The 27,745-nt window shown below is 45.5% G+C and overlaps 1 protein-coding gene across 3 annotated transcripts in view; it reads right to left on the reverse strand.

Moving 5' to 3' along the window:
* ARK2C (arkadia (RNF111) C-terminal like ring finger ubiquitin ligase 2C) overlaps positions 1 to 20,714 on the reverse strand; it is a 109,215-nt gene extending 88,501 nt beyond the window's left edge. For 2 of the 3 annotated variants that reach the window (XR_015798235.1, XM_088152642.1), the window contains exon 1: positions 20,166 to 20,713. Coding sequence is in view for 2 of the 3 variants with exons in the window: in XM_088152642.1 (XP_088008768.1) it covers positions 20,166 to 20,223 (58 nt within the window). In the remaining variant the exon portion in view is untranslated. Of the gene's footprint in view, positions 1 to 20,165 lie in introns of all 3 variants that reach the window. The other variant, XM_088152643.1, reaches the window with a different exon arrangement.
* Positions 20,715 to 27,745: the final 7,031 nt, after the last annotated feature.

Raw genomic sequence — 27,745 nt, forward strand, 5'->3', positions numbered from 1 at the left:
CCATGGAGAGGTCAACAGCATCAAAATGGCAGGCATGGTTGGGCAATTCAGCCTCTGACCCTTTTTAACATGCATTAGATGCCTCACACATATGTCAAAAGAGACAGAGCTTTGATTTATCCAGTCATGCTCACCATGTTAATGCCATTTACTCCTCTGTAGACTTCCATGAACTAAATTTAAGATTACAGAAATGAGAAAAAGAAAGAAATCAAGGCTAAGGTTCATTCATCTATAGTTGACAATAACTAGGGGAAACAGCTGAAGTTGGATATAACCCCACTGGTAGGCTTCTCAAGGGTATCGAGTTGAGGTTGGCCATTGTAGGGAATAGGTTGAGAATCAGATGGGCCTTTTGATTTAATCTACCATAGCTTTTCTTCTGTTGTTGTTATCAGCTTCTTAGGTTTAAAGAACACAATCAGACATGGTGCTGGAGATGGACACTAGGAAGGTAGGTACAGTATTCCTAGGTGGGTGTTGGCCTCACAGAGTAACCAGATAAGAATCACAACCAGATGAGCTAATTCTACTTTATTGTAAAGCTACATTGACAGAATCTTGCAAGTCTGAAAGTACATCTCTCCCCCCATCTCCTTTACAGCCCAAGAAACTAGGGAGGGTCCCCTCTGAGCCTCTTTCCCCTCCCACTATCCAGTTGTGGGCTATGCTGTCTCTTATCTGACCATTCCCTTGGCAGTGTCTCTTGGCCCTGTCTCCCAAGGTCCTTCCCATATATCACCACAGTGGGTAACCTGAGAACTCTGGATGTTCCCAGCAACTTCCACCATTGGCCATGCTTTCTAGGGAAGCTGATAGTGGTAGTTCAGCAACATCTGGAGTGTCACATAATGTCCACCCCAGTTATACATTATCAGAGACTCTGGGTATGTTCACATAACACACTTCACCTACCTGACACATTTTCTGGCTTCATACAATATATTGGATCCAAACAGATTGGGTTCATAAAACTGGTAAGCCTCAAAATATCCAACCTAGGTTACTACTAACCATGCTTAGCAAGTTGGGCTAATTGCATCAGTTAGGCCATTCCTGACCAGGTTATTATAAACACAAACCTGCATCTTTGTTATTATTGCTTCATTCTGAATAAGATATTAAGACTGAACTTCAGGGAGTCCTGACCTTCATAAAAGAAGAATGAACCTGTTCTAGAGGTAGATTCAAAATGGATAGTGATAAGAAAGGTTCAGGAGGCAAAGATTCTCTTTCCACATACAGAAGCCAACAAGATAGACCCCCAGGGCCACCGCAAGCAGGCGTGCAAGTTGTGCACTGCACAGGGGGCATCAAATGATGGGAACGGTAGCACACCCAGCTGCATCGCAGGATCCCAGATTGGGGGAAGAAGTCCACCCGATTACTATTCCACATGTCAGCGCATGCACTGTATAAGGAAAGGGAGAACGAAGCATCAGGAAGCCACAGCTGCCACATGATGTGACGTGATGCTCTGGCAGCAAAAAATGTTTTGCACAAAGGCACCTAACAGGCCCTATAGTCAGCTTGCTTCAACTTGCTGGGGGGAGCATAGTGCCTCCCTCTCCACCTGAGAATGCACTAATCTGAGTTCCAACACCTTGCTTCTGTTCCCTGTCCCCAAGATAATTCCCTCCCTGTGCCTAACAGATTTAATATTCTCATCTCCTGCCGATACACATGACAAATGCAAGACTTCCAAAATTTCCAATCAACAGGTAGTCCTCGACTTACAGTCATTTGTTTAATGACCATATGAAGTTACAACGGCGCTGAAAAAAGTGACTTATGACTGGTCGTTGCACTTACAACCATTGCAGTGGCCCTGCAGTCACATGATCAAAATTCAGGCATTTGCCAATCAGCATGTATTTACAGTGTCATGGGGTTGCCATTTATGAACTTCCCAGGGGGGTTCCAACAAGCAAAGTCAATGGAGGAAGCCAGATTTACTTAATGACCGTGTGATTTGCTTAATGACCATGGCAAAAAAGGTCATAAAATTGGGTGCAACTCACTTAACAACCACATTGCTTAGCAATGGAAGTTCCAGTCCCAATTGTGTTCATAAGTCAAGGACTATCTGTACTGTTTGCAATGGAGGCGAGCACAACTTTTAAGCCCCTCATTTTCTCCTTCCCAGCCTTTAGGGAGCTTAGCTGGTTAGGGCTCTATACTTGTGGATGGATAAGCTTGGATCAGGTCCATGGTTTTAAATTCTAGAAACCCAAAGAAAGTCTTTGGAGGAAGCAGCGCCTGGCCAACATCATCTGCGCTTGGGATCTAAGCAGGGATGGCTCTAGTGAGTATCTGGATGGGAGATCATCAGGAAAAAACAGGGTTGTAGGCTAGATGGGAAGTCAAAAAAAGCCCCAGAAGAAGAGAATGACAAACTGATGCCACAGAAACAAGTCACGAGGAGCTGAGTTCGACTTGAAGGACTTTTATCTTTTCCTTTAATCAAACTGAGAAGTTAAAAAGTATAAAGATCCACGTTTATTTGTACAAAAATATCGGCAGAGATGGCTGCTTTAAAGTTTGCCAGTACCTGAATTTGGATGGAGGGGTGGCATAACCCCACTGGAATGACAGGCTGAGTAATAACAAATTGTATTAACGGGGTTGGATCTCCTTGAGTACCATAGCCATTTTACTAATCGGCTCTCCCACTTGGCAGCTGAAACAGAGAGTCCCGTCAGAGGTTGAAATGGTTTAGATCCTGCGCAAGCAAGCTGTTCATCTGGCAGCACAAATCACTGAATCTCCAAACAGTTTGTCGGCTGTCAAACTAAAGAACCTCGGCCCAACAGAGCAGGCAGCTCCTTATCCAGGAAGGGCCTCCTCCTACTTTCTTTCCTGAAAACTTTGCAGCAGTTTTTGATTTCCTCTAGTCACCAGGGCAGGTCCAACACAGCCTAGGCCAGTGTTGTCCAAACTTGGCCACTTTAAGATGAGTGGACTTCAACTCTCAGAATTCCCCAGCCAGCCATGCTGGGAATTCTGGGAGTTGAAGTCCACTCATCTTAAAGTGGCCAAGTTTGGACAACACTGGCCTAGGACAACCTTGTGCAACTAGGCACCCTTGTTAGGACAGCAATGCCCAGAATTCCTAATAATAACTGGAAGTTTTGGAAGCTGTCCTTCCAGTGTATCTGGAAGGGGCCCGTTCAAAACAACTGTCTCCATGGACTCACCCTCTCACTGCCAGCCCTGTTCAACTTTCTTTCTTTCTTTCTTTCTTTCTTTCTTTCTTTCTTTCTTTCTTTCTTTCTTTCTTTCTTTCTTTCTTTCTTTCTTTCACAAATGTACATGGCTGCCCATCTTAATCAAATAATTCTGGGTAGTTAACAAAACACATGAATAAAATAACAGCATAAAAACCACAGAATTTAAAAAAAAAAAAGAATAACTGAGGTGTCACACAAAGCTGCACTGAAACATGGAACAGGCTACATATACTGGGCTCTGCTAACATCCTGGCCCCAGCACCAGGGGAAAAAGCCAGGTCTTCAAGGCTTGTCAGAAGGCCAACAGGCCAACATTGCTGGACTCTGAGGGTTAGTTGAAGGAAAGGGTCTTTGAGAATTAATTATAAGTGAACCACAAACTAAAAATTACAGTAAGTCCAATCCTACACAGTTAGAAATCCAACTCTATCCAGATATCCAAAGTTGGGGGAAATTGTTTTGTAATTAGGATGTGATCAGATTGAACTCAGAGCCCTTAATGGTATGGCTTTTCCCCATGTGTAAGACAAGTTATCACGCTGGAAACATTAAGAACTACCTTGCCCTGATGAACTTAGGTCATCACGATGCTACATAAGGTCCATTTTGCCCACAAGCTTGCAAGGGACTCTGTGGGGAGGGGGAACCAAAGAAGTCAAGATTGTGGTTGCACTCATGCAATTAAAGCCCTGGCCCTTTGGAATCCACAAAACTGGGTTTTGTGAACCCAGTCTATTTGGGTAGTATTGTGTTCTGACTTTTTTGACCCCCCCTGCACATCTGCAGACACCCCTGATTGTGACTTCCTCCTTGACTCATTGGTGGATTTAAAAGCGAGCCAGCAAACTCATAGCTTCTTTCTTGGTCAATGTATTCATTACATTTGTATCCATATCTTCTGTGACAGAACTCCTGCAGAATCAGAGAACTGAATGTAATTATTGTTTTTCTTACATTTTTAGAAGCAGCCTGGAGCTTATGGGGTTGGGTAGGGTAGAGGAGGGAGGGAGGGAGGGAGGGAAGGAAGGAAGGAAGGAAGGAAGGAAGGAAGGAAGGAAGGAAGGAAGGAAGGAAGGAAGGAAGGAAGGAAGGAAGGAAGGAAGGAAGGAAGGAAGGAAGGAAGGAAGGAAGGAAGATGGATGGCAGCTCGTGCCCAGGGGTGGGAACTGCAGTTTAGCCATAATGCAGATAAGGATTCTCCCCTTCTCTGACTGTAGGGAGAAAAAAAAGAAAGAAAATCAAGCAGCATGTGAACCAGGCATGCTAATTTTGCACACTGTGCACTTTTAAATGCTGGAACATATGAGGAGGCTGTTCACCTCTCCTAGAAACTGGCACTGCTCCTTAACTAAAGAATTGAACGCTGGCTCTTTACTACGTTGTATACAATGCACCAAAGAGGCTCCAGAGGAGTGAGACAGAGCTAATGGCACATTGCGTAGAGCAGAGCAAGGGCAAGTGAAGGTGAGCCGAAGCAAATTCTCCGTGGTCCTTTTTTCCAGGAAAGCATGCTTTTTAAAGAGAGAGAGGGGGAGAGGATAAAACCGATACTGTCAACCCAGAAAGGTGAAGGAGGAAGAAATGGAGATCTAGAAGTTGATTCTAGGTACATTTACTTAAGAAAAAGCTTCACTGGTTTTAACAGAATCTGCTGAAACACTCTAAAAAATATCCAGGATGGTAGCCTAGGAGGGCAATATATACCCAGGAGAAAAAGAACTGCCTTGCTGGATCAAACTACCCGCCAGCCCAGAATTTTGTTTCTAAACCCAACTGGACAGATACCCCCGACCGCTGCCGAGCAGGACGCTCAGCTTTTCAAAATGCAAGTTGAGAAACTGCATCTCCCACGTTCTCCTTTGGACAAAGTCTCTGAACCGAAAACAAACTTCAGACAGGAAGAAAAGAGGGGCCAGATGCCTTTGGCGATGCCTTTCTCAGTGTGCATCAGGTTGCCTATTTAGGTTTTTTAATGATTATTTTAATCTTGAAAAATAAACAGGGAACAGCATCCCACGAGGCAAAGCATCCGCCTGTCGCATTTTTATTTCCCAGCCCTTCCTGGGGAACCAGAAGGCTGATAATCCAGCATCCTGGATGTGATGAGAAGATATGCCCAGAGAGACCTTACCAGCGTGTCTTCTGATAAATGGAGGTTTCATGATGGGACAACCAGCCCCTCCCTGTGGTAGCCATTTTGTGAAAGAGCCCACTATGTGCTTTCAAAATTGCACATCTGCTCACCAGCTCTACTATATTGTCTGCATTGTACCATGCACAGGGTATTGTTCGTTGTCGTGCTGTGGAAAGGAATTTAATTTTCACCCCTTCCTTCCCCCGACTTGCTTTCCAAACACGCAACATCTGGGTTCTCCACCTAATTTGGCTTTGGATATTGGAGCTGCTACATGATTTCATTCTCTGTGCCAGAGAGGGAAGTTTTGTGGGGTGTTTATGGAGATTTGAAAAATGGTTTTAATAAACGGCTTTGGTTATTGTCATTCTGTAAAGCACCTGGGGAAAGTGTGTCGATGGCAACTAGGATTCGCCTCCCTTTGCGTCCAAATTCTCTAGGATTCCCAACTCCCAAGTGGGAAAATGACACGGTCCGGGCGATTAGGAGCAGCCAGATGTGCAGAAATTGGTTGATGATCTGCTCCAACCCTCATACTGATGTGAAAGGCGCAGCTGGTTGAAACCCTCGCAAGTCGCCAACCTCCCAGCCAACAAACCATTGCTTTAATGTACTGTACCATTTGCAGGGCTGATGGGGAGGTCATTAGAGAAATGCACATTTGCTCTGAGCATCGCAAAGTGACTTGTCTGAAAGGAGCAACAGAAAATAGTTCCAAAATGCGTAGTAACTATTGCTGTCATTCCGAGCATAAAGGTTTGGCTTGAGTGAAGGCACTATTTCCTCTGCCTGATTTCCTGGATCAGTCAGAATGAAGCAGCCGTTCCTGGCATTGGACATCGGGGTGAGGGAAAGGGAGGGTGCAAAGGGGCTATATTGTGTAGTGTGTGGGATGACTTCATCTAAGAGAATGCATGTTTAATAGCATTGCTGAAGGGAGAAAGCTAGAAGGTGCAGCTTTTCCCAGCTGAGCACATTCAAGTTAGACTTGGAAATCTTTCCTTTCATTTCTTAAATTTTTGGACACCGAGGGTGGAAAGTGCTGAGGCAGGGAGGGGGATGCTGGCTGTAGAGGGAGAGAGATTTGAATTTTCAGCCCTTCCCTTGTGGGCTGAGTTTGTATGCCTTTGTTTAAGCTCTCTCCAAGTGAAGGAGAATTGAATCACTATTATTTGATTGTTTGGTCAGCAAATTTTGCTGGCACAACTGCGGGGAGGGGGCTTTGGGAACTGCAAAAAAATGGGCAGGGGGCATGCAGGTCTGTCCTGTGCATTGCTCACTTTGGTCTTAAAGGGACAGCACCCGTTTTCATCTCTGGCCCAAAGGAGGCATGAGAAAGCTCAGAACTTAGAAGATGCTATACCACATCGAATCCCCAGCACATTCTCAGGGCTGACTGATGTGCCGGGCTCCCAGGACACCCTAAACCCTAAATCTGAATGAGCAAGCTACGACAACCGCATTCACAGAACCTGCGATGCCCAAGCAAATAGCTACATTCACCAAGTTTGCCCAGCTGCCCTACTCCTCCTTTTCTGCACATTTTTCACCCTTCCTTGGGGTGGCCACGGATCTGTGTGTGTGTGTATGTGTGTGTGTGTGTGAGAGAGAGAGAGAGAACTTAAATGATCATAAAAATGCAGTGCCTAGAGAGGTTCTATTTTTGCAGGACCTCTCTAGGACTTTGGCTTGAACACAGATGTTGGAAGAAGCTGATAACCTTCTGATAAGTTGAGTGAGTGCATTACACAGAGGGACTTAGTTTAGTTCCAAAGAATTCCTGTCTGCTTGGAGGTTAAACTAACTGCCTCAGAGTTAATTGGTTGGGTCAGTGAACTGGCTTCTGGAGCTCATATAACATGCTACCTCTCCCCTTCCTGCCATGACCTAGTTAAGCAGGACATGAGAATAGGGCCATTGTGGCTTATTGCAGTGTCTTTGTTCACATAAATTGTCTGGTTCACAAGGCTGGGCTCTCACAACAATCTGTACCCCCTACTACCCGACATTATTTCCGCCTGGTCTTGTGCATTGTAGGAAGTCAGATGCCCCATCTCCCCAAGATTTTATGCAGACACCTTTTTCAGCTCTCTGAAGGGGCCAGAATTGAAATTGGCATCTTCTACATTCAAAGCATGCTCTCTACCTCTGAACTGGACCCTCTTCTCTCCATTAACAATTAAGTCATCCTGTAGATTATTTCGTGCCATGGGAGGTCTGCATTGAAGGATTTTTAAACTATGATATTTTATTCAATCATAAAGTGTAGTAGATGACCTTCAGCCAGTCGTTAATCTACTTTGTAGGGTTGTGGTAGAGATCAAATTGAGGGGGGAGGGAAGAATCATATTCATTGCCATGGGCTCCCCCAAGATGCATGTGATTATTAGGTATTGATTTATTTTAAAATGTTTCCAAGTTGCCCACTCCAGTTTAGAGTTCTAGGTAGCTTGTAAAAATTATATTCACAGAGCCTTTACAAATTAAAGTCACAGAAGGGATTTCGAAGATCACCTATATTTCCGTTTGCATTCATGTGTTTATTTATTGGGTTTACATCTAATCTTTCAGGAGCTCAAGATAGTGTACTTAGCACTCCCCCCTCATTTTCTCCCATAACAATCCTGTGAGGTAAATTGGGCTGAGAGAAGGTGACTGGCCTGAAGTCACCAAGGGAGCTTCCATGGCTGAGTGGACTTGAATCCAGCTCTCCCTTGTACCAATCCAACCCTTAATCATTACATGTCAACTACATGTGAAACGTGAAGTTCTAAGCCTCTGGTTTAGAACTTCAAACAGAGAGATTCTACCACCTTCCAAGGTACTCTGTCCCCATATCGAGCTGTCCTTCATAATAATTAGACCCAAACCATTTCTGCAAGGTTGTTGTTATGCTGTGCTGTGTTGTGTTATTTCTTAAGTATATCCTGCCTTTTCTCCAGGAGACATAAAATGGAGACCTCACTTCATCTTATCCCAACTCCAACCACGTGAGATAGATTGAGCTGAGGGACAGTGACTGGCTCAATATCACATAGTACATTTCCAAGCTTTAGGGCAGATTTGAACCTGAGTCCTCTCATCCTTAGCCCAGCACCTTCACCATTACACCACACTGGTTCTGGAGCAACAGAAATGCAATTTGCTCCTCTTCATATATCACAATTCATTCAGCTTTTCCTTGTCAGGCATGGTCTCTGTCCTTGTTACCATCCTTAGACAATAACCGTAGGACAATGATAATCATGTATAAAGGATTCAGGAGAGGACAAAATTAAACTGGGTCTATTTTCACTCTTATAAATAGTTTGGTTCAAGAAGAGGACTGGGCTCTTCTTCAGGTGTCTGCTTTTCCTTCCTTATCTCCTAATTGAATTTGCTTCCATTCAGGTATCACAACAGGAACTTCCCAAAGGCAATATCTGGGAAACAGGTCCTTGCCCTACTTTCACCTGCACTCCACTATGTCCACCTTCACTACTTCACTATGTACAGATCTGATAATGATTCATTCTTCACACTGTGGTCTCACACTTCTGTAAATAATTTGGCCTAAGGGTTTAATCCACCTATGTTGGGTGACAGTACTACATCTTTCATTGTGAACCATGTTCTTGCCCCTTCATGTGGAAAGGAAACAGAAAGAGCACATGTTGGACCATGTTGGTTCCCATCATTCATACAAATATGGATGTAACTGTATAAAGGATTTTTTTTTTGCATAAATGGATGTTAGTTTAATTTAATATGGTAGCATCTAGCACAAAATAAATAGTTCAGTGAGCCACAAACTTCATTAATCTATCAGTCTACTCCAACCTTATTCAACTTGTTGTCCTCCAGATGAACTGGGAGTGCACTGTCCAGAATTCCCACCCAGCACCATTCAGGCTGGGAATTCTGGGACTAGTAATCTCAAAACATCTAGACAGCACCAGATTATGGAAAGCTGAGCTATTCATTCACACAGTTTCAGAGTAACTTCTTTTCCATCCTCTTCTCAGTGGAAAGCACAAGGAGTTTTGTGGGATCCATCTGAAGGCCAAGCTAGTCCAGCATTCATGGAGAATATTCACACATCAAGTCAAGTTCTCTTTGTTGACCAAGCCACAAATTGGTTGGGGTTCAAACCATATACTAAGCCATTAAAATTGGTTTATAAATTGCATTGATTGAGTTTGCTAAGCAAAAACCTGACAAAGCCAAGATGGCTTAGCATGTAATATAAATGAAGTCACAGGGGCAACCTGATGCTCCTGAGTAGTCCACAAACTGGAGAAAAAACTAGAAGTCCTTCCAATCAAATAGAGTATGCCTTCTATACTCTATTCAGTTGAAAGGACTTCCAGTTGAAGTCCATCTTACAGATGAAGAACCAGAAGAAGGGAGAGAAGGGGTCTTGAAGTTGTCCATTAGAATTAGCATCTGGGCAAATGACAGAACAGATAAACAGGTCCCTACATTAAGGTTGCTTTTCTGACATGAACCTTCTTAATGCTACTTAACATATGTCACCTTTCTTTCATGATCGCCTTTCTTTCGAGCCAGTTTGGTGTAGTGGTTAAGGCATCAGGCTACAAACCGGGAGTTCTAGTCCCACCTAGGCACAAAGCCAGCTGGGTGACCTTGGGCCAGTCACTTTCTCTCAGCCCTAGGAAGGAAGCAATGGCAAACCACTTCTGAAAAACTTTGCCAAGAAAAATGCAGGGACTTGTCCAGGCAGTCTCCGAGAATCAGACACAATTGAATGGATTAAAAAAAAAAAAAATTTCAATGTATCATTTCCCACCAGAGTTCTTTAACAAATTTTGCTAATGTTGATTACAGTTTCTGCTCTGACATATATACATTCCTGCCTAGCAGTGTAATTGTTTCTAGATGTGGCTGTATTTTCACTGTTGTAGAACCAGTTTTGCAACACTTTCCTCCAATTTCCATGGGTGACCAGAATCTCTTATGTCTCTCCACTTGGCTGCCTTCTCCTAACTTACCAAAGTTGTAACCACTAGAGGGGTGTAACATATTTGGAGGCTAAAACTTATCTGACCCTGAATTGATCTATTCCACTTGGGAATGGTGGTCAGAATGACCTGCTTCAAGGTTTGACTACTTCCAAGAAGACAGAATACCTGTTCCAAGGCTGAACTGAGTCATTTTGAGGTTAAGAAGTTTCAACTTTGAAATTTTTGGCACACCTTTAGTAACCACAACTTTCTAAGACCCTTTCAGTAAGGTTGACCCCACCGAGTCCATGCAAAAGTTAGTGTCTAACTCCCCAGTTTCTGGACTGAGTGCATTTTTTTTTTTTTATCAATGACCTTTCCATCCCAGAAGGTCTTAAGATCCTTGAGAAATTAAAAATTTTATATTTAAAACTGCATCCTCCACCAGACGCAAACAAATGTTTGGCACCCATGAGGGCCTGCTTAAGAAAAAAGACAATGATGCCTCTGCTCTTTCTCTCTTTTTAAAGGAGGGGTCACTGCCCCCATATTGTTTCTTATTTCTTAAAAAAAACAGGTGCTGTTGAATTTCCATATTTTGCTGCCCAATTTCATTGGGGGGGGGTGTCTTGTGGTTCATGGGTAGCCCACCACTGGCACAGAGCATCCATAACATGGGGGAATATTCTTGCATCTTCTTGCTTTTAGCTTAATCAAAAGTCAAGTCTTTCTACAGCAAGTGGGTAATTGTTAAGAACCCTTCTCTTGGAATAGGAAGACCCTTCCTAACAGCTGTCACTTCTACTGTGAACCCAGATAATTCCTTGAAATCATGGTTTAACTAGGTTGGCCATGTGCCTTCCTTTAGAGAGGATGGTCTTTATCTGAAGCACTGTCAAAGTGCTCTGCTTCAAGGCATCTTCTATTGAAAGATTTAAAAAAGAGAGCCAGTTTGGTCTAGTGGCGAAGGCCCCAGGCTAGCAACCAGGAGACGGTGAGTTCGAGTCCTGCCTTAGGCATGAAAGCCTGCTGGGTGACTTTGGGCCAGTCTCCCTCTCTCAGCCCAACTCACCTCACAGGGTTGTTGTTGTGGGAAAAATAGGAAGAGGAAGGAGTATTAGGTATGTTTTCTGCCTTGAGTTATTTATAAAAATAATAAAGATGGGATTTTAAAAAATCTTTAAAAAAAGAAAACAGGAAAAGAGAGAGCAAATTTCCCATCAGCAGGTAGCACTGCTCACCTGACTACTCTTTTCTTCCCTGCAACAGAGAAATGTATTCAACTTTTCCTCCCCTTATAATCATTAACTCCAGGTTTAAATCTAGACCTGCAAATCACCCAATTCCATTTTTAATGCAAATCTAAGACCACTTGTGTGGTGGTGGGAGGAAGCCTGTTTCCTTTTTTTTTTTATGATGTGTAAGCGACAATCTTACTTTGGCTTATTATGGCCTTTCCCCCATAATACTGGCCTAAACAAAGCAAGCTACTTAACCATTAGCTGCGATGCAAAAGCTGGCAGCTTCATCTCCAGCAAGATTCGATGGAATGGCATCATGTATAATTGAAAGGCAAACTTTTATTGTTCCTAAAGTCACCTTGAGAGCTACATTGGACATGTGTGAATGGGAAGAGGAGACAGAAGAAGAGATTTTTTTTTACTCCATCAGTTTTCCAGTTGTTTTGCCCTTGCAGAACATATATCAGACTTCCAGAACTTAAAGTCCTCCAAATAAACCATGCTGGCTTGGGAATTTTGAGGGTTAACAGTCTCACCCATCCAAAGGCCACCAGGTTGGGGAATAATAACATGCGTGCATACATTTACTGCACCTAACACAATCAGTTGCCCTCAGCCAAAGGAAGGGCTTTCTTGGCACCATTTTTCAGAAGTGGTTTGCCATTGCCTCCTTCCTAGGGCTGAGAGAAAGTGACTGGCCCAAGGTCACCCAGATGGCTTTGTGTCTAAGGTGGGGCTAGAACTCACGGTCTCCTGGTCTGTAGTCCAGCACTGTCACCATTAGACCTAACTGGTTCTCATATATAATTGGTGCCTTCAAGTCAGCCTTGATCCTTGGCAACTATGTGGACAAGTCCCTGCAGTTTTCTTGGTAACATTTTCAGAAGTCGTTTGCCATTTCCTTCTTCCTACAGTGGAGAGAGGGGGACTGGCCCAAGGTCACCCAGCTGGCTTCGTGCCCAAGGCAGGACTAGAATTCATGGTCTCCTGGTTTCTAGTCCAGTACCTCTAATCACTGCACTAAACCGACTCTCTTGATAAGATTTATATGTATGATTTACAGTTCAGCAATGGGAAGCGATCCTCCATGAACGATCTATGATCATATAATTCCCACCCACAGTTTAGGGCACAATGGGGTTATGCACTGACAATTTTGTGCCTCAGGACAGGGGTGAAAGCTCTATTGGCAGCAGAAAAAAAGCATCCATCAGAAAATTACATCTATTTATATAATAAACCTTTCCAGCACCACATATTTCATACCAAGCAAGAAATAAAAACAGCATTCAAAAGCCCTACATCAAGCTAACCTACATTTCACACTAGGAAAGAAGTTCACAGTGATGGTAAATAGTGAAAATTAAGCCAATATGCATCTATTTGCATTCTTCTTTCCACTAATTACGGAGATAAACAAAGCACTGATTCCCAACCTACCAGTTTCTTGCCCCATCAAACCCAACGTTTTTCACTCTTAAGGGCTTTAGAACTGACACCCACACTTATAAATATATGCATGCATGTCTCCCTTCCCACCCATTGCACTTACGTTTTCAATTTTATATTTCTACTGTTGGTCAATTTTATATTTGTAATGTTGCTTAACAACCTTACTTACGGAGACTATGGCCTAAAACCAGCATCATATAATGCATTGGTGTGATGACATTGTCCCTTCACCGGGGTTGCGGGGAACCACCACAAAACCTCTCCACCCAAACAGCTTTCCTTAGCTGGCAAACCACAGGAATCTTATCTCTATTCATACCACACCAGCTGACCAAATAATTCCACTGAATATCATAGAACCCATTTTCATCGTTTAAGAACATTCCAACACCCCAAGCCTCAATGGGCTATAAAAGATACTGAGCAGATCCTAGTTCATCTCTTTCATTGTGCCACTTTTTCACGTCACCGGAAACCCTGGTTGACTTGCACTACAGATGGCCCAGAATTCTGGGCTTTTTGGAACTCTGCCTCATTTCAACTGCATCTCCTTGGGATGAGCTATTCCTAAGCATCGTTGTCTGTATTTGTCAGATTTTCTTCTCCCTAAAGTCATGTGATGGCTAAGCCAGTATGATTTTTAGGACAAGAAAATACATTTGGTTTGGTTTGGTTTGGTTTACAAAAGCAACCGAATCAATGTCAGGAAGTGACTGTACTCAGTTGGCGACATGTCCCTTTATTTATTTTAGCATACATTCTTCTGCCTTCTCAGTGAAGCTTCTTGAAAGGGCTTTACCGGTGAAGATTAGGAAACCTGAGAAAGGGCACAGAATTGGTCTGAAATTACCAACCAGAACAAGGAAGAGTGGGGCAGGAGAGGCAGAGAGCTAAAAGCCTGTCCCCATAGTGGGACAAATCTTTCCCATAATCCCCCTTGATTTAAATGTGGTTGGGTCTGTAGTTGGAGAAAGGTGGCATGAGATCACTGGACGGTTATGACTGAGCTTTCTCCACATCGGAGAATGTTGGAATGCCTAATTTTTTACTTCCACTATTCCATTATTCCAATGTTGAAATGCCTAATTTTCCAACTGGCCCCTGGCTTTGTGTTTTCATAGCAAATGTGGTGATGGACAATACTCTCAGCATTGCTTTTACCTGCTTATCAACCAGGATTCACATCCAGGTGGAAATCAAGCGTGCGTACAGGGAAGAGAACCTAAAGCATGTTATGGGAGTCATCACTGCAAAGCCAGTAGCTGAGAGAAACCCTACACGGATAAGCATTGCATGATCCTTCACATCCCCCATAGAAACAGACTTTTGCCCCTGAGAAAGTATTCACATGCTCTGGGTCAGTGGAACAAAAGGAGGACAACCCGTTAATCATTTCCCAAGACCAGCGGGTGCTCGGCATTTGAAGGCATTCTCAATGAGTGATGAATTATGGAGACCTCAGGTTGTTTAATGGCAAGATGTGATACAGATGCACCTGGACTCCCCTCAGAAGGTGTTGCTAGCCAGACAGGTCAACCACGGGACTCAGATGACAAATGATTAAGCACAGCACCCCATTAACCCAGCAGCGTTTTGGACTTAGCAGAGCACTGAAAGCTATTTCTGAAGCATAGCAAACGGAGAGTTTTTACCTGGGTGGACATTAATCTCTGGGACCAGATCTGGACATGGCTGTGTGATGATGAAGTGAAACCCTGTCCTCTGAACAAGAACCTTTGCAAAGGGGTGGGTGGGCAGGGGAAACAGCTGTTACAGGGTTATATATTTTCTTTGCCCAGAATCAGGATCAAATAGGTCTGGGGCGAGTGGCTTGCTTTAGAGTTTATCACTCCCCCAAGGAAAATTATTCCAGTGAGAGAGAATGGATGGAGCAAACAAACAGGGGAGGTGGGAGTGGGGAGAGGAAGAGGAAATTAAAGGGAAAAAAATCACATCATCAAACAATGCCCAGCTCCCTCTATCCCCAGACAGGTGCATGCATGTTCCCCCTCTCCCACTACATGCAAGCTAGCATGTGTGATGATACTGTTGGTGTGGGCCATAGCAAAGAGCCAAGCCCTTGGGGGCTTGTGAGTAGGACAGCACAGAGGACGAGAGGACTGGGAAGCAGACACTACATTCAGGAAAGGAGAAAGAGAAGCCAAGTGTCTTGTGTATTGTCACACAAGAAGGGTTGCAATGAACAAGTGATTCACTCAGATCCATGGAAAAGATGCCCAAAGAGGGAGGTTGCCCCTGACATAGGAGACATTGGCCAGGGCCCCCAAAGTTCCTTCATTTATACAGCTAGCTTTTAGTTCTCACCTAAATTTAACCATTTTTGTGTCTGCCCCCCCCCCCAATTCACTGGAATTCTCAGGATGGAGGGCTGTCAGTCCAACCAGAACATTTGAGTGGACGTTGCCCTTCATCCCACTTGTATGGACGTGAAGCAAGAGAGACAGAGAAAGATGGCAAGGGGTGGGAAGGAATCTCCCACAGCCTTCTCCATTTTGTCTAGGGAAGCAAAACGAGCCCTTTCAAAAATGGGAGAAGCAAGAAGGAGTGCCTCTTTTGCCCCGACTGCCTACCTGGGGTCCCATCCCCTAGGACAGACCTGTTTTCAGAGTCAGGACCTCACCGAGAAACAAAGGAGTTCATTTCCAAAGGAGTCTATGGATCAGTTCTGCAATGGACTTTGGAGAATGAGTCAAAAGCTGCATATTTATTCCCTGGCATCCATGTATGTGCGACTGTATGCACATTTTGTATGCACACACACACGCGCGCGTACACACACACCACTCCCAAGTCCAACAGTCTGAGGGGAAGGTCTGTTTCATAGGACTGTGCCAACACGCCTGTTTGAACTATAAAGAAAGTTTCAGGGAAGAGGGAGAAAAATCAGGGTCTTCAAGGGTGCATGCCTACATGTCAATTAGGTATTTCACTCCTATTCGCGTTGATATCCACTCCCATTGTTAACCCCATCTTGATGTTATCATCAATACAGTATGGAAACCTTTCAACAAGGATGCAAACTCCTGCTTTCTCCAAACAGACATCAAAGTGTGTGTTTACATTCCGTTTTATATGCAGGAACAGAAATAAATATCCCCGGTTCAGGCTGTAAGGTAGATGCCTGTCCCCTCTGTGCAGGGAGAGAATAGCCCTGATCATAATATAGGATGTGTATTGAGAAAGCTGATAGATCACAGGCATGGGATAGAGAACGTTTAATGGCCACCCGACACTCCACATCAGTAGCACCTCTCAAAAAAAAATGTTTTTTCATTCACTCAAATGGGAGAGGAGGTAGGGGGATGGGAAAGCAGGGGGGAAAATAATCTAAAACAGCAGGAATACAACAATAAATGGGGGAAAACAGCAATAGAAAAAGCACACTAGGGTTAATATAGGAAAACTAGTTCTTTATTGAGAGATTGTATATTAGTATTAGTGGAACTGTGTCGTAACAATGTTGTCATGCACACAATACAAAAGGCAACGGGCCCACCATGCCGTGAAGAGGCAACAAAACAGAAGCAGCATAAAATGAGTAGATGTATAGCTACTGCACATTACATTTCAGCAGGTATGTCTCTACAAAGAGATTTACAATCAGAAACTAGGTAATGTAAAAAAATACAGACCATGCTTCAGTTTTAGTACAAGAAAAAAGGAAGAGATACACAACCAAAGGATATCTGGATACAGAAAAAAATTTACCCACAAAATAAGAACAGGAAGTAAAAAATTCAGCACAGCAGAAAGAAATGTTATCCCTGTTGAATGGAACACCATTTTGCTCAATGATTATCCGGTTTCTCTACCCTGTTTTATGCCACGGGGTTTTCCCTTCCCTGCCCCACCCTGAAAGCAGCCTCCGTGGAGCCCAAATGACACCCTCGGATTTGTGTGCCAGGTGAGGGCAGCCAAACAGTTTGTGCCAAATTTAGGGGCTGGAGAACAGATTGGCAGGATGTGTCGGGGGGGGCAGCTTTCTAAGAAAATATTGGAAGTCCAATTGCTGAAAAAGATGTTCATTTGGCCCAGAGGGCGTATGTTTCTGTGTGTGTATCCACATGTAATATGCGGTGTGCGAAAATGCAGTACCCTTTTGTGTGCATACTGGAAAGCTTTCCGGTTATCAGCAGGGAAATAAATTTACCTATTCTTTGCTCTTGTGGCCCAAGTGACAAGATATGCCTGCTCTTAATGGCCAGGCTGTAAATCTAATTCTTTTTAAGAGCAAGGATTTGTTTAATTGAAAAGCTAATCTCAATTTGAAGAGGAAACCCAGATCCAAAACAATAATAGAGGCTGAAGCGGAGATTTGTGTAGTGTTGATCAAACCGAGCACCACAATGAAAGCAAAATGAATCCACTTAACAGGAATTTACAGTGCAAATGTATTTCTCTAAACAGGATGAAGATACAAAAAAATGGCGTTATAAAACTAGAGCTATATTGGAAATGGCCTGTTTTTTTCCTAATCTACAACAATGACAGCTAAAGAGAAACAAGATTGAACAATCAGTCTGTCTACCATATTTTTTTCTTTTCTTTTCACAAGAAGCTTGGTGGTTTAAGGGCTTCGGTTTTAAGCGTCAGTATCCTCTCTCAAAAAGACTTGGATAATCCAATGCCCTGTGCCCAGTATCTTGCCTTCTCAGTGGGTGTGTTCTGCACTTAACAAAACCCAAAGAGCGAGATCGGTTGTCTCTTCCGAAACAAAAGCAATTAAAAAAAAAAAGCAGAACACAACCAATTTTTACCTCCCCCCCCTTACAATAATTCATTCTGAAATTAATCCTGCCTGTTTGTTTTAAAAAGCGTGATTTGGATGAAGGTCACATCTTCATCAACATATCTCACAGAGACCATCATTTTTTGACAGAACCAACAGTGAAGCGGCTTTGTGTTTAATCTTTCGCCTTTTCCCCCACTCCAAATCACACAAGGATAAGGAACCGGAGGGAGGAAAGCACTCCCCCATTTAAAATTCTTATCAGTTCACGTTCGCCCCCTCCCCCTGCCCTCCCCTTCAGGTCTGCAGGACAGAGAAAGAGGATACTTCAACTTAAAATGCCAGTGCGTTCCTCAGATGGTACAGGAAATGGTTAAAGAGAGGGGTGGGGTGTCAACATTAGAGCTAAAATGCAGAGCCAGAGAACAAGGCACAGGGCGGCAGGTGGACCATTCACTGATCTACACGATGAAGAAACTAAATAAAGAAATAAAAACAATAAAGGAAGAACAAGTTGGATCAATGCAAAAAAACGCCCATCATCCCACTAAAGGAGGCTGCCGTTCAAGAAAGCGTAGTGCCAAAATGTGCAAAATTAAGCAGTTATGTTATACATGTACGGTGGGGAGAGGGGAGGGGGTGGGGGGAGAATTGCAGGACACAATGTTGGGGTCTGTTGAGTCCGGCTGGCTCGGGGATCTACAGGACCATCCTCCACCTTTTCAGCAGGGTTTAGCAGAGATCAGATGGTGGCCTTAAAACGAAACAGGTTTCTCAAAGGGTTTCACCCAGGTGCGGAGAACGGGCAGGATTCTGCTCCTGGATTTAAAGCTTTCTCCTTTTAGGGTTTATCAATTGTCCCCACCTCGGTGGAAATGAAGCAACATTTATTACTGGCTTCTTAAAGTTAAACAGAAGGGTTTCGGGGGGGGGGGGTTGGTCCACTTTAGCCGGTCTGAATCTCGAGGGGGAAAAAGGAAAGGATGGTGATAGCCAAATGCATTTTGGATTCTGACGGAAAGAAAAAAAAGAGGATGAAAAAAGAGCAACATGGGGAGAATTAAGACTCAAGCCCTTTGTGTTGCCTATGGGAAATGGGTGGAACTGAGAAATATATGCGGGAAAAATATGCACATATACACATCCCATATTAAAAGTCGCTTGGAAAAAAATACTGTGGTCGTTGTCCCTCTAAACCAGAGGTTGGATTTGGATATCTCTAGGCAATTGTGGTGCATCTCGGATTAAAAGGCGCAGCGAAATAGTTTGGTTGGCCAGACGGAAGCTAGCAAAATGTTGAAATCCCAAAAGAAGGAAAGGCGTGCTGGTGGCGGAGGGGGAGGCGGCAATAACGGGGGGGGGGTGTGTGTGGATGCACCTCGATAGCAAACCACAACCGGAACAAAAAGAGGGGGGCAGAGCCTTCCCCCCAAAAGGAATCAAATCCACTGGAGAAACCAATATAAAAATAGATCCCCGGGCGGGGAGGGGTTAAGCAGAGTTCACAAGGAGGCAGAGGAAAGGGGGGGAGGCGCTTCAACCCGTTAGAAAGCTTCCACCGGATTCAGAGGGGATCCAAATCAATTATCATGACCTCCTCCTCCACGGAGTAACCCGTTCAAGGGTGCAGCAGGTATGCGTGCCTACTAGACCCTCCCCGCCCCCAAAAACCTCTGCCTCCCCCCCAAAAAAGGCTGGTTACAATCTGGGTGGTAGAGAAAGGGGCAGTTCGTCTTCCTGGCAGGCAGGGATCTATTATGGTTAGGCGGAGGGGCTGGGGAGAGCAGGGGGAGGGGTTCGCCAGAAGATATAAAATGGAGTTAACCGGAGGGGGGGCAATAAGGGGAGGGGCTACCCATTCTTCTCCACCGAGAAGGGAGAGGGAGCCCCGACACGCAACCAGCGCGCCCGAGCCCGGATCCTTCCGAAAGAGCCCTCCGCTCAGGGAGTTTTAGATCGCCCTCCTCTGCCCCGCCTCGGTCCCTGAACGCCCGGTGTCGTTAGGATGCTTGACCAGGCTCACCCCGCGCCCCCGCCGTCAGCCTCGGGTCGCCCTCCCCGAGCCCCTTCGCACCTTTTGTCTCCTCGCCAGCCCGTCCTCGCCGAGCCTCCCGCTCTCCCCTCTCGCCCCTTCTCCTCGGCTCCCTCGCTCGCACTGGGGGAGGGGGCGTGCAGGCTGGCGGGGCGCATTGTCCCTTTCGCGGGACCGCTCGCCGTGCCCAAGACACGCGTTCGCTCCCCACTCCCGCGCGCGCTCTCCCCCCCACGCCACGCCACCCCGCCCCCGCCAGCCCCGTCTCTCTGACCCCCAAGGCAGGCGTTCACACGACCCCTGGTGCGCACCGAGCATGGCCCGGGCTCGACCCGGGGCGCTGGGCTTGCTGCTCGCCAAGAAAAGACACGATAAAGAGATACCTCTGTTTCGCACAGAGAACACTGGAAGAACAAGATAGCCGACGTGAACCAGAACCATCCTGCCCGGCGGCGGCGGCGGCGGCGACTGCGGTCCCCGGGCGGGCGCCTCCCGGGCTCTTCTCGCGGCGCTGGCTAGCCCCTGCTGGAGGCGGCCGTCCCCCGCGGCGGTGGCAGGCGGTCGGGCAGGGCTGCGCTCGGCTGCTCCTGGAGAGGCGGCTGGGCGGGCGGCGGCGGCAGCGGCGGCAGCGGCGGCGGGCTCCGGGAAGACAGATGGCCCATGGAAATGGTTCCTCGCCGCTCCCCTCGATACATTCAAATGTGGAGCTGAGCCCGCAGCTGCTCGGCTCACAAAGGGGACGGCAGCCAATGACAGCCGGGGCCTGGCGCCGAGCGAGGGCTGCTGCGTCGCCGCGCGCCTCCCCGCCCTGCTATCGCCCGCCCGGGCCGGGGGAGACCCAATCAGGAGGGCGCTGGGGAGGGGCCGCCGGCCGACCACCCGCCCGGGGAGCCCCCGGCGCTGCTGGGAAAAGAGACCGCGGGAGGGGAGAGGAGAGGAGGGGAGGGGAGGGGAGGGGAGGGGAGGAGGGACCCGGGACCCGGGCAGGCTCAGCAGCGCCACGGCAGCTGCCACCGCCGGCGCGCCAGGACGCAGGAGCCGGGAGAAAGAGCAGCCGAGCGCCCCCGCCCCGCCCCGCCGGCCAGCGGACGAGCCTCCGGGGTGTGGCCAGCGGAGGCGGTGGAACGGAGCGGAGCGGCGCAGGAGGCTCCGCCTGTCCCCGCCGCCCCGGGGGCAAGCGCAGGTGCGCGCCGCGGTGCGCCTCCGGGCGAGCCGGCGTGCCCAGGACGCCGGCCGCCGCGAGCGCGACCGAGGCCTCCGGGCGGCGGCGGCGGCGGCGGGCAGCGCTCGTGGGGAAGGACGCACCTTGGGGACGCGGCCGCGGGAGCCCTCGGCTGGGGGGCGCGCGGGTGGCCGGGCGTGGGCCGGGCGCGAGTCGGCGGGAAGACCCAGCGCGAGGACGGAATTCAAAGCGAAGAGCCGGCGGCGGGGAGCGGACACAAAAGCGGGCGTGGAAAGAGAAGTGACTCCGGAGCGTTTCGAGATGCGGGCATTCGAAAGCGTGGGAAGCGGCTCGGGCAGAACAATGGGAATGCCGAAGCTGGTTGCTACCATTATTCCAACCTGACCCCCAGTGTTTGTCCGTATCACTGAACATTTCTGTCTCCCCCCCCCCACCCCCACAGACCCCGTTTGTGGCAGGTTAAAAACTTCAAAAGCTAACAAACTATTTAGGGCAGTGTTTCTCAACCTTGGCCACTTGAAGATGGGAGGACTTCAACTCCCAGAATTCCCCAGCCAGCATGGCTGGCTGGGGAATTCTGGGAGTTGAAGTCCGCCCATCTTCAAGTGGCCAAGGTTGAGAAACACTGTCTTACAGGGTCCCTTTTTACAGTGGCAGAGACTTCACCAAAGATGTGGTCCTGAGAAAGGAGTTGCTGTGCAAAAACGCCTGAGTTGGGTGTAGGGAAGTTATGGCCCTTATTAAGAGTTCTTCCATGCAAGCTAACTTCATACAACGTGCAGGATCCAGCCGTCCCATCTCTAGGTCAGTAGCGCCTGGCCCAAATGATGAACACAGGCCATTTTCCTATCCTTGCTGCAAAGAAGGCTATGAGGCAATTGCTTCCTCCCTCGAAGATATATTTTTTAAATCCACAGTTGTATAACTGGGAATAGTAACCCCATAGAGAGAGTTGGGGGAATCTTAGCTAGGTGTATCCTTTTCTGCACTTTTAATAACCTCCCATACGGCTGGGATTTCTATTCCACCTTTATTCTGTAGTATAAAATGAAAAGTGCAGCATGCATACCTAATGCTTCTGCCTTCAGTTTTCACAACAGCCCTGTGAGGTTGGTTGGGCTGAGAGAGAGGGACCGATCCAAAGTCATCCAGTCGGCCTGAGTGCCTAAGGGAGGACTAGAATTCGCAGTCCCCCAGTTTCTAGTCCAGCACTTTCACCGCTACACCAAACTGGCTCTCATCTGGGGTGAGTGAAAACTACCAAGAAGAGAAAGACTGAAGTGCCTAGAGAGGTCCTGTGAAAATGAGACCACTCTAGGACTTTGCATCAGACGCCTGAATGAGAAGAGTCCGCTAAATCCATAATATGGAGGGGGGGGGGTTAACCATAAAGAAAGCCAGGTATATTTGGAGCTAAATTTAACCCACTCTGGGTTTGTTAACTGGGTCATTTGTGTGAGTTCACAAAACACACATTGATGTTCCATGACCTAGTTAAGCAAGCTGTGTATATCCAGCCGGAATCTTTCAGAATAGGAGAATTTTGAACAAGAGTCCATGGCTGGCTGAAGAATCTATCATTATTACTGTAAATTGTTATTTCTAAATTATTCTGTCAGAGCTGTGACACTGACAATGACTTTGCTCATGCATTCATATTCTTTTGGTTACTGTTAGTTCTGTAGCCTAGCCATTCCTTTTGATATACTTGCTGCTTTATTTTACACCATGCTATTAATAGCTCTTATTTACAATGTCAGTATTAAATATGGGTGCCAGTGTTGATAAGATAATGATTGTATACTTCATGTTAGCTCTTCTTCATTATTTTTACTTATTCCATGTAGTTTTATATATATATACATCCAAATTATATAAATCTAGTTATTCCATGTCGTTTTATATATTAACATCCAAATTATATAAATCTATACTGCACTGTATTCACTCTTGTCTTCATAATCTTAACCTTACAAATTTAACGATACCGGTATCGTGGTTTTAAAGTTCGCGCTAGTAACTTCACTTTGCCATTTCTCCCAGGATATAGACTATTTATTTATTAAATCAATTTGTATAGCCGCCCATCTTGCCACAGGTGACCCTGGGCGGCGTACAACAAAGCTAAAGCCAGTCAATAAATACATTAAAAATATAAAAAGCAAAATAAAACAGAGAATAAAAGGATGTTAGAAATAAGCGAGCCACCTCACTAATTCCCCCGTCCCCTGGGGAGCCCAGGCCTGCTGCCATAACCAAGTCTTAAGGGACCTCCAGAAGCTCAACGATGGCGAGGCCAACCTCACCTCGGGGGAGAAGATTCCACAGAGCAGGCGCCACAGCAGAAAAGGCCCCCCAAATGGAGCTCCCTGGGCGACGGAACCCGTAATGTGCCCTCTCTGCTGGGTCTGGTCAGACGGGCAGATGAAACTGGGGAGAGGCGGTCCCTCAGATAACCTGGCCCCATGCCATGACTAGATTAATATCACAATGGACTGGCTGTAATTTTACCATTAAATGCTCTTGGTGCTGGACAGTGACTAAAATAAAGATACTACTATTTCTACTAGTAGCTACTTTGTTATATGCAACGTGGTGTACTTGTGGAAGTGGCTTTAATTTTACCGTGGATATTTTAGTTGCTGTTAAAGTTCAGGTGTCTTTGCTGATGCAGTAGTGTAGGGCAAGTATTTTTTAGCTCCGTACACATAACACGCTTAAGCTGTCTTCTGGATTAACCCATGCTCTGAGTTCACACAATGCCCTGAACAATAAACTAATCAAGCGGCCTCAGTTCACACAATACAATAAAGTAACCAAGGTTAATGCTAACCAAGCTACGCAAATGCAGCTTGAAAACAGCCTTTTTGTAATTAGCCTGGAATTTATTTTCTCCAGTCTCCATCTCTGCGTTGGCCTTGTGCTTGCTTGACCATGATTAACTCGGTCAAGGAATGAGTGTATAATATTTTGCGGACACCCCAATCCAGACAACCCAAATAATTAATGACTCAGACTGGGGCTAAATTAATTAATCTGTACTAACTGTGATATCTTCCCATCGTAGATTTCTCTTCTTTTTTACTCTGGAGCAACCAACCAAAAGAGAAAACAAAGCTGGTTATCTCGTTTCATCGCTCTGAAGCCTCCCTGGTCGCCCCCGCTTTCGGATCTGATCTCCCCATGGGAGGAATTCCCTTTGGGGTAACTGGAATTTAATTCAAGTGTAGAAAGGTGACATTGTGGGGCATGTAGAAAAGGGGCGAAGCCTCACTTGCATTGTTGCTGATGTCATCTTTTTTTTTAGATTTTTTTTATCCCACTTTTATTATTTTTATAAGTAACTCAAGGTGGCGAACATACCTAATACTCCTTCCTCCTCCTGTTTTCCCCACAACAACAACCCTGTGAGGTAAACTGGGCTGAGAGAGAGGGACTGGCCCAAAGTCACCCAGCCGGCTTTCATGCCTAAGGCAGGACTCAAACTCCCCATCTCCTGCTTTCTAGCCTGGGGCCTTCACCACTAGACCAAACTGGCTCTCTTGACTTCCTTGACCCACACACCCTGGCAGGCAATTTTGTCTTTGCCACCTTTCAGGTAAGGGAACTCTGCTGCTCATCCAGAAAAGTTTCATCTTAATTTTCCTCTCTTTTGAAAAGAGAAAAGGGCGGGTGGGGGGGAGAAAAAGCAAGTTCCCCCCTAAAAGGCTGAATGGAAGCATGCAGAAGAAATTTGTTGCATGCATGCCATGGATAGCTTTTATGAAGCTGTAAGTCTTTCCCTAAATTCAGGAATGGTGTCTCTACACAGTCAGATGTGGATCCATGAATCTTTGGTGGGGGAGGGGGGATTCACTCAAACTGGTGTTTCCGTATCCAGATTTGCTTTTAATAGATCACTCTGAAAATAGCTTTAAACCTTACTTTGTTTATCTATGGAATACATCTGGACCTATCTGAAAGATTTAAACTGCATTCCAGACTTCCAACTTACATGTAGTCTGCCCTGCCTTTTTCCCCACCCTGGCTCCTGCATTAAAAAAAAAAATGAAGGGAGATTTGTAAATGCATTCTGATTAAAGATCATATGATTTCATGCTCAGCTGCAAAATCACATTTATTTCTTTGCTCCAATTTTTTAAAGTCAGGAAACACACATTCGTTCTTTCTTCTGTGGGGCTGCACAATTCATTTCAAAGCACTGATCTGAAGGAGGCTGGTAGCACCTTTTCAGACTCACAAATTGTATTATAGGCCAGAAGCTTTTGTGAGTTAGCAGCTCACTTCATCCAATGCAACAGAGTGATTTCTGATTTTTGGTTTCCGTAGGCTAACCCGACTCCCCTACAACTTTCAAGGCACCGAAAGCTTTGGAAAAAAGTCTCCCTCAGCTCTCCTTGATTCACTCAGAGGAATCAGAAAAGTCATACATGAATTGAAGGATAAGAACAATTTCTAAGAAAAGGGAAAAACAGCTTCTCAATTTGGGGGGCGGGGGAGGGAGAAGGGAAGGGTTCCAATGCCCATGCTTTAGACAGCAGTACATATTTCACAAAAAGTATTTGTGCCCAAGGCAAGAGGGACACAGAGCCTGAATTGTGAAAAAGAAAGGTATTTTATTTCCATCCTGTGTGGTTTTTGCAGAACAACTTGGCCATCTTGATACATGCTTTAGTATCCTCAGGACTTGATGACTCTAATGCACTGAACGTGGGACAGCCTTTGAAGACCAGTCAGAAGCTGTCGTTGCTGAAAAAGCTAAATCATGGATTCTGTCTGGCTTGGAGAAAATCGCTTTGCCTATTCCAAAAGGACATCACTGCCTCCTGATCATTCTTGACTCATAACTCAAATTGCTGAGGGCTTCACTCCTCATAGCCACCCGGTACAAACCACAGGGACCTCCCGTGCATCGTGATGCTGCTAGCTGTGCATAACTTTAAACCTTATTATCAACCTTCCCCAACCTTCTGCTTCCTAGATATATTGGATTTCAGCTCCTAGATTCCCCAGTTACCACAGCCATCATCCCATCTTGGCTGGGAATTCTGGAAACTGAACACAGTTGCATGGTCCCACATTATGGAAGGCAACCTGAAGCAGATTGATTGATTGATTGATGATTGGATTTATATGGCTGCCCATCTCACATAAGTGACTCTGGGCAGCTCATAATATAAAAACAAAAACAAAAACATAAAAAAAATAAAATCCATAGCAACTAGAAGATTATAAAAGACAACAAGTAGACAATCAACATCACCAAGAAATGAGTTCTGTCTCACACCCAGGCCCCGAGACTCAAGCGCAGAGCCATGGCTTCAGGGCCTTATAGAAGGGTAATGGGGATGGGGCCAATCTGATCTCTGGAGAGATGGTATTCCAAAGGGCGGGTGTCACGATGAAAAAGGCTCTCCTGCAATTCAGTGTGCTTGAAAGAACATTACTGTACTTTCTGTACTCCCTGTCATTTGGTTGACATTGGTGGAGATTATCTTTGGTGGACAGTGTGCCTCTGTTATCTGGACAAAGGAGATGCGTTCCGGGAGAAGAAATAAAACACTAGAAAGTTTCCTCTTCACAGATATTAATACACCCAATGTTTGGATATTTTTAACATTTAACATTCTCAACCTTGGCAACTTTAAGATGTATGGACTATGCTGCCTGGGGAATTCTGGGAGTTGAAGTCCACACATCTTAAAGTTGCCAAGGTTGAAAAACACTGATTTATCCTTTTAATATATACATTTTTGAGCAGCTCCTACTATGAATTTTAAAATATATTTCTGAAGCCTTTTAAAATTATTTTTTAATGCCTGTTAGCATATAGGTGCTTTAAAAAAAAGGTTTTGATGCACAAAAGGGAAAGCAAATGAGTCGGGGGGATTTTTATTTTGCTATTTGACCACATGTTCCTCATAATCACTTCCCATCATATAACTTCAGTAAAACATTCAAATGCCTTTCTTTCTCTTTGTGTGTTTACTAACGTTGCCTGGGAGATTTAATAATTTAAAAAAATCAATTGAAGCTAAAATCCATGGGATCTAAATTCCTCCTCGTTTACAAGCTGGCCATTGTGGAGTCTTTGAAGTACACCCAGAAAATTCTCAGTCTCCTAGTCTTCACCCTTCTCCTTCCCTAGAGTGACTTATTGACCTCCTAGAAATGCCCCTACCTCAAAAGTGTTTTATTGCCTGCAAAAGCAGGTGGCTGTTTATGGAGTTGCCAAACACATTTGTCTACATCAGCTTCCATATGGCCATTGTTATTCCAATGGGAAGAAGAGAAGTCGCCTCTTCCAACTTTCCTTGGATCTGCTTCTACCTGATTTTTTGGAGGGCCGGAAAGAGGAATGGAACTTGATGCGTGACTTGCAAAATCTAAGAAAATGGAAGGGACAGAAAAAGATAAAATCAAAGACTCAGCCCAATTCTTCCAGTCTGGGAGAGGTAGTTTAACAAACAGCAAGAGAAGCAGAATCTGTATCAGATCCAATAATATTAATCTTCGGTCATATTAATTTTCTTCCCTGGAAGCAGATTCCATGGCATTTTTAAGAATGTGGAAAATGGGATGCTACAGGCTGTGTAGGTGAGCTTTGTCTCCTGTCCCTGCAGCCCTGCATCCACACTGGAAATACAACCCTGTGTATCCAGTCAGAAGGACAAAGCATGCTTGACGCATATGCCTATAGCATCACTGCAAAAGGGCCATGTTGTTCCTGGATGGTGGTTCTTCGTGGAAGAAAGAAAGATGCATGGTCCCCCAGTGACA

The sequence above is a fragment of the Python bivittatus genome, unplaced genomic scaffold, assembly GCF_059951505.1.
Source record: "Python bivittatus isolate LINGU-HERP-01145 unplaced genomic scaffold, Pbiv_v1 ctg000570_np1212, whole genome shotgun sequence".
In the NCBI taxonomy this organism is placed as follows: Eukaryota; Metazoa; Chordata; class Lepidosauria; order Squamata; family Pythonidae; genus Python; species Python bivittatus.